The 7,517-nt window shown below is 40.3% G+C and overlaps 1 protein-coding gene across 1 annotated transcript in view; it reads left to right on the top strand.

The window, feature by feature from the left end:
- dcc (DCC netrin 1 receptor) overlaps positions 1 to 7,517 on the top strand; it is a 233,678-nt gene that overhangs the window by 154,439 nt on the left and 71,722 nt on the right. The window contains exons 13-15 of the mRNA XM_076079935.1: positions 1,537 to 1,678; positions 4,359 to 4,469; positions 5,922 to 6,116. Of these exons, the coding sequence (XP_075936050.1) occupies positions 1,537 to 1,678; positions 4,359 to 4,469; positions 5,922 to 6,116 (448 nt within the window). The remainder of the gene's footprint in view (positions 1 to 1,536; positions 1,679 to 4,358; positions 4,470 to 5,921; positions 6,117 to 7,517) is intronic.

Raw genomic sequence — 7,517 nt, 5'->3', positions numbered from 1 at the left:
TTCAGGGTGTTTGTGATGCTTAGACAACAGCTGTTCCTTTTATATACAATGATATTGTACTGTAGAAAAAGTTATTTGTGGATAGTGGCCGTCACATGATCAGCAATTCTGACAGTGGCCACCTATTTTGGAGCATGACAAGAACATACACTAGAGATTAGATAAGACTAAGATTATTAGATCTAATACGCTGCTTGATTTTGTTACTGTGTCCCCCGAATTTCACAATTTCCTACAACCTCACGATTAAGTTGTAATTTGTATTGGTGGCAGTTGTAGCCAACTAGCATTAGGAGCTGTAAAAGAGGCAATCCATGGTGAGGCAAAAAAAATAGGTGGATCGAATCTTTTTTCTACTTTTCAAATTCATTAATCTTCATTAATGTCCACCTAACACACACACACACGCACACACACACGCACAGACACGGAAACACGTACAGGGTCATACTGAGTATATCAACAGAATGGTTGATGGCAGCTGCCTCACAGAGCAGAGCACACTGGGGGCCAAGCAAGCATCTGCTGTGTGTGTGTGTGTTTGTGTGTGTGTGTGTGTGTCAGAGGTGGGTTGTTAACATGCAAATAAACCAATTAAAATTCATGCAACACACACACGCACACAAACAAACAAATACACACAGATACACGTACAGACAGTATATGTGACTTACACCCTCAGAAACACGCAGTGAAACTCAAACTACAACAGCCTTTTACGAGAATGAGTCAGTGTAAACAGAAAGACACAGACATCAGGTCAGCGGCAGGCGATGAGAGGGGCCTCTCTGCTGATCGCTGGTCAGATTCACGCTCACTTTTCACACCTTGCTGTGATGAAAGCACAATCACGCTGTATAAGCTGCATTCACATCATAGCTCTGCGTTCCCTTACATTTGAAATCCCTATAGGGCGCATGCATGGCAGTTAGTTGTTTTATTTCTCCGATCAAAGATCAATTGATGAGGGTTTAACCACAGAAAATAGACACGCTTTCTTGCTTTTTTGTTTGTAGTATCATATTGAAATAGGACAAAAATTATACGGACAATCAGAAATTCTCCTTATCTTTCCCTCCGCATGTCTATAATGTGTGTACCAAACTTTTTGTTGATGGGAAGAATTCACTCTAAGTTATGACTTCAGGACCCAGCATTTGTAGCAGATAGCCATCACCATAAGCTCTCCGAAAGTCACCACACCTCTTGAAATATATATAAATATCATATATTAAATGACCACAAACAAACACAAAACAACACAGAGATACAAAATGACCACATAAGGATGCAAAATAACTGCAAAGACACTCAAAAGAACTACAGAGAGACATAAAATGACAAAAGAGATGCAAAATGACAACAACTACAAAGAGACACAAATTGACCAGTAAGAGACATAAAGTAACAGTCTAAGACACAAAACAACATCAAAGCGACTCAGGGGTCTTCCGCCCCATGTAGGGGGCCCATTGCTTTATAATCCATGTGCAGGATGATGGCAGCTCAATGTTTTCTGTCCTCATTGTCTTTCAGAGCATCAAGGTGTCATGGCAGCCGCCTCCGCGAAGCGCCCAGAATGGCATCATCTCTGCCTACAAGATCAAGTACAGGAAGACCGGTCGCCGTGGAGACCAAGAGGCCATCGAACCGAACAACTTCTGGTTCCTGTTCACAGGTGGGATGTATTTAGAATTGTGTTCATAATTGGGAAAACTGGACTAAAATAACAAGTTCAACTTATGCAAAAAATAGAAACGCTACCTGTTAGATAGATAAAATCGGTAGGAATTTATTTCTCTGAAACTTGCCAATTTCAAAAATGAATTGTACACAAAATAGAACGAGCAGTTTGTGTGATTTTTCAACAAAATCACACGCATTTCGTGGATGACATTGTCTCCTAACTGGCTACGAGTGACGCAGCATTGTGCAGCTTCAGTTTTGAGCTGAACTTTTGTTGGACGACTTGTTCCTATGTATTCTTGTCGCTCGCTTTGAAAGCCTGCAATGAACGAGTAACGAGTAACTGTTGGCTATAATGTATGTCATTCCCAGTAAATATCACAAAATCGTTTCTGTTCGAAAAGTATAGACGCCAGACGACAGCAAGTACTACTCACCCATCTTTTGAGGCTCCAGTCTGATCTCAAGCATTTGGCTGATGGATACGTGCTTTGTTTACACGATGTAACGCAGCGCTTGCTGCTAGAGCCCGGTGTCTCTCTCTCTGCGGACGAGTCCTCTGACATCACCATAATTGTTGAATTATTCTTTGTTCAGCTTGACCTCACGATACATTTCATTTTATATCAATGAAAGTGACGTGTGACTGCCATAATGCGGTGCATTCAATGCACTCTAGGCAGGCATTTCTTTTTACAATCAAATAATAATGCAATAATAAAATGTAATATCTAGTTTATTTTGGAGGATATATATATATATATGAAATATAAAAATAAAAATATACATATGTATATATTATATTTATTAGAATGGATCCTTACAGGACTTGTGTCAGCTTGTGTCTGTTTTGTCTTTTTTTGCTTTTATCAGTAGTGCGTTGTTTTTTCTTCTACTTCTTTCGAAGAAAACTGCATTTGCATTTAATCTGGTTAAATCTATCTGCATGTGTGTGTGTGTGTGTGTGTGTGTGTGTGTGTGTGTGTGTGTGTGTGTGTGTATCAGCATTCAAACTGCCACCAGCTATTATTTCAATTTGAGGTTTGCAGGATTTGAATGAAACTGATCTCCCTTTTCATTATTTTCCACTGATGGTTATCTTCATCTATCTACGCAGGAGCTCATTCCCCAGTGGCAGGTGTGTGTGTGTGTGTGTGTGTGTGTATGTGTGTGTGTGTGTGTGTGTGTGTGTGTGTGTGTGTGTGTGTGTGTGTGTGTGTGTGTGTGCATGTCCATGTGTGTGTGTTGAATCTGATCTGCCCGCTGCAAGCCTGGCTGTCAGCAATAATCACTGCTTTTTACTGTCTCAGAATAACAAACTGAATTTCAATAAATAACATGACAAATTGCAGCCGAGGAGACATGTAATACATCCAATTAAACTTGTATTTTTGCCTTCAAGCTTGTTAATTCAGCACTAACACTAGAACTCAATGTTTGTGGGTTCAGCAAGTAGAAACTTAATTCCCCTGATCCATGTTGTTTGAACAAATCAGACAGCATCCAATCAAGTTGCAGTGAAGAACTAACATGAGCATCAGTTGGGAAAAAATAGTATGGGGGTTATGATAAGCCACAACTATACGCAATGGTTGTGTGTTGTTCTGATGGAAAACAGATTATTCAGGGTGTTTCTATGCCCATTGATGGCTGGAAGACATACACACACACACACACACACACACACACACACACACACACACACAGATTATTCCATAGATTACTTCATAGAGTAAATTAGTGACTCTAGAACTATATTCCAGAACACACGTGTATCTTTTGATGTCCTTTCGACATCACTATATCACTTTAAATGAAGAATACTTATAGACATTTTCTTACCTTAGATGAGTTAAATAAACTTGCTATTCCTGACTTTGGACTTGCCTGTCCTGACTTTGGACTTGCCAGCCCTGACCTGAGACTGATCCAGAATCAGCAGTTTTCATGTCCAGAGGCTTGTTCCTTTGACTTTATTTTTCTTTTACCAACACAGTTGTTCATATTTTGTGATAAAACAGCCCGAAGAGTTTCATGTACAGCTAAGCCTTAAAGTACTCCAATTGTCAGTCACCTAACAGTGTTATTGATGCTTTGTCCACACGTACACAGACATTTTTGTAAATGTAATGTTTGTATGTGTTTTGAGCTTTCATCCATACCCAAACAACGTTTTTGGTCACTGAAAACTGAGCTTTTGTAAAACTTCGGAGTTTTTGTCTTTTAATGTCAGCGTGTGCACCGTTATATCCTTTGTGACGCGTCGCTACTGAGGCAACATGCTGTGCAACTTTGCCATGAATGTTTGGCGGGCCTGGTCAAATAACCTGCTATCAGATCTTTTTTACATGTTTACACATACATGTACATTTGACGCTACTCCTCCACTATACTGAGGAACAGAGTGCTAGCATGGATGGGATTTTAGTTAGAACGCAGGAGGAAAAATGTACACAATGACCCGTGTACGTATGGACAAGGCCTGAGTTCACTGCAGGAACCCTTGACACCTGTAATAACTTCCAACTGTGCAACTTTCATCTCGCAACATTCTAGAGCTCGGTCACAGCTGTGGATGAAAATCTTCAAGGTTGACACTTTAAGGTACCTAAATGTCTGTTTAAATAGCATGCTCTTTCTTTCTCTCTCTCTCTCTCTCTCTCTTTCTCCAGGTCTAGATAAGGGCAGTCAGTACAGTTTCCAGGTAGCAGCCATGACAGCCAATGGAACAGGTCCGGCCAGTGACTGGTTCAATGCTGAGACGCCGGAGAATGATCTGGATGGTAAGAACAGAGACGGAGAGAGACCGTAAGAGAGTGTGAAAGCAGTGATCTGTACAACAGCATGTAAATACTTCCACTGTCCCGACACACACATGAATATTTAACCACCTAAGATGGATAGATGGAGGGAAGATTCACCTCAGGGGAGGGGGGAGGGAGGAGGGGGCAGGCGGGATGAGAAGGTCGGGAGGAGAAGGGGGCAGTGGAGGAGGGAGGAAAGTTCACAAGATTGTACAAAGTATGAAAAAGAAAAGCTGCAATTCTGTAATATATTTCTGTATCATTAAAAGATAGAACTAATGAGAGACATAAAAAACAGGAAACACTTTACTTAAACTACCCTGTTTGGTATTCATGAGCTATAAACATTTAATAAATAGTTGATAAGTACAGTAACAAAGCAATTACATAAAAAGTAATTTCAGTGTCTTTTCAAAACCACAAAAAAATTAATTCAATTTCTATAGAAAACAGACACAGAACAGAAACTCTTTCTCCCTCTCCTCTCACAATGGAAATGACGACCACACCGCCTAGGTGCGTAGGCTTTTTAACATAAAATAAATCCCTGGAAATTGTTGAGGATGTGAAAAAACCCATAAAGAACATGAAGAATTGATGAATATATATGTATTTTCAAGTGGAGTAAGTGTTGTATTACTGTATTTGAAATAAGAATAACTCAGCACCATAAGTGGAGGCCGCTGTACAGCAATAGAGTAAACACAGTTGTAATAATATTACATTTTTATTTTTATTCAATAATTTCTTTAAATGTTTGTATACTGATAATAAATGCTAAATAGAGGGTATTAAAGAGGATGTTTCTACGACGCCCATGTCTATAATGTGTTATAAACATTCTTATTATGCATTGTAATTGTCTTATAGCACTGTATAATTATAAGCACTCATAAATATAATTATTGTCATAACGCATTATTTATATTCATGAGTGCTTAAAATACTGAAAAAGGTACATGAATGACTGAAGAGCGAGAGAGAGAAAACCAGCCATCAAACAGACGATTGGATAATTAGAAAGGTGGACCTCAGGCTGAATCTCAGGAGGAGGATGTCCTGGTCAGCAGGAAGCAGCTGAGATGATAAAAAAACAAACACATCCATGCTAACTGTGTTTCCAGGCCGGGGCAGAGGGAGACGGAAATCTTGTTTCAATGGATTATTACTCAATGAAGTGATATGAAGCGTCTCCCCCCCGAGGACAAGAGAGCTCACTAATCTGATCCAATCTGATGCTGAAATAACACAAAGTGTCAGGGCTTATTAGGGCCTAATACACAGCTAACAGGGTTAGCATCTGTAGGACACGGCTGCTCTAAGTACCTGCAACGGCTGTGGCCAACAGGGTGAGCTTCAGAGCTGCCGGTGCTGGAGGTCAGCCGGCACTAGACACTGAGGTCTGACGCGTCATTGTGTGTGTTTCTGCAGAGAGTCAGGTTCCTGACCAGCCCAGCTCCTTGCATGTCAGGCCGCTGCCCAACAGCATCATCATGTCCTGGACTCCGCCCCTCAGCCCAAACATCCTGGTTCGAGGCTACATCATTGGCTACGGAGTGGGAAGCCCCTATGCCGAGACGGTCCGAGTCGACAGCAAACAGAGATACTACTCCATCGAAAACCTGGGTGAGGACGGGGTGGGAGGTGATGGGGCAGGAAACAGAAACAGTGTGCTAAGCTAGGGGGAACTCCATCAAAAGAGAAAAACGCTCAGACAAAAAAGTTTTCCATCAAGACATTATAGAAGTAACTAAGGCAACAAAACTACTTGTAAAAAATGGAGATACTTGTTTAGGTTTAACAAAACTTTCTAGAAAAAAAATACTTTGAGTGAGTATTTCACGATTCGGAAAAGATTGAGAAATACTTAGTTAGGTTTAGTAAAAGGTCGTCCTTTGGGTTAAAATAACTACAGATGAGCCGTTACTGTAATACGCAAGTGACATGACAAAAAAATCAACGTTGACTTTTACATGAGGAAAGAGCTTACAGCAGCCACAGACACCTGCAGAAACAAGCAGGGATGGAAATATGGAAGTTATAAACTGAAGATTAATCTCTGATATATATTTGCATCACTGTAGAAAACTTTTTTCTTACATACTGTCTCATCAGCACTAAAATAAAACAAGATTTCATGAATTCACTTCTCAAAATGTAGGCTACTTAACGACAACAAATATTTCATATTTCCCGATAAAGCCATCTGCTCCTGCAGACAAAGTGTCAATATTGACTCAGCGCCTCCCTGTTCCAGTAATTCATTGTGATGATGAAATCCCCATTTAATTACCATCAATAATTCAAAGAAATGTAATAAGAAAGCAGCTTGAGGAGGAAATCTAATTGTGAAGGGACGAGCGAGAGAAAAAATCTTCCCCAGCGACCACAACAAGCAATCTGCATGCCAAAGAAGACAATAACAAATAGGGTGAATTTTCATACGCAGATGAAATTTCCCGTCTGAGGTCTCATAATGGTGGAGTAATGGAAAAATAAAATACCGTCGCCTTGTTGCATGCACACACGGGAGCGAGCGCACATATGTACACGACATTTATAATTCATGCCGATCATTAATTCATGCGGCGAGGCGTCTGGGGAGCAGAGCGGGCACGATTGTTTAACTGATGCGAGGGGTTTGACGCTACATGGAGAGAACATGCAGCATCTTTAACCAGCAAATACTACAGATTTATTGTAAAAATATTTACCCTCTGAACCCCAAAAACCCATCGGCGGTATTGAAAAGTATGTTTTCGTTAAACACCAAAACTATGCTGTTTATCACAGCCAGAAGCTGTAAAAAACGTCCGATTTTCATCCTTCCGACGGTTGTTGAACACATCATGTGTGGCAAATGCTTCCATCAGAAAAAGCAGCCAAAACGAAGCTCAGAATTGTGATATTTCATCAAAAAGTTTTTATTCTCCATCTCTCATTTAAAATCTCGCCCAAATAAACCGTTTTCTTCAACAAAAATCCTCTGGAAAGACACAAATTCTGACCACTTCAGCACAACTATGA

Source organism: Anarhichas minor, unplaced genomic scaffold (genome assembly GCF_050575085.1).
Source record: "Anarhichas minor isolate MPS153535 unplaced genomic scaffold, ASM5057508v1 ptg000073l, whole genome shotgun sequence".
In the NCBI taxonomy this organism is placed as follows: domain Eukaryota; kingdom Metazoa; phylum Chordata; class Actinopteri; order Perciformes; family Anarhichadidae; genus Anarhichas; species Anarhichas minor.
This window is presented reverse-complemented; position numbering and strand designations above follow the sequence as displayed.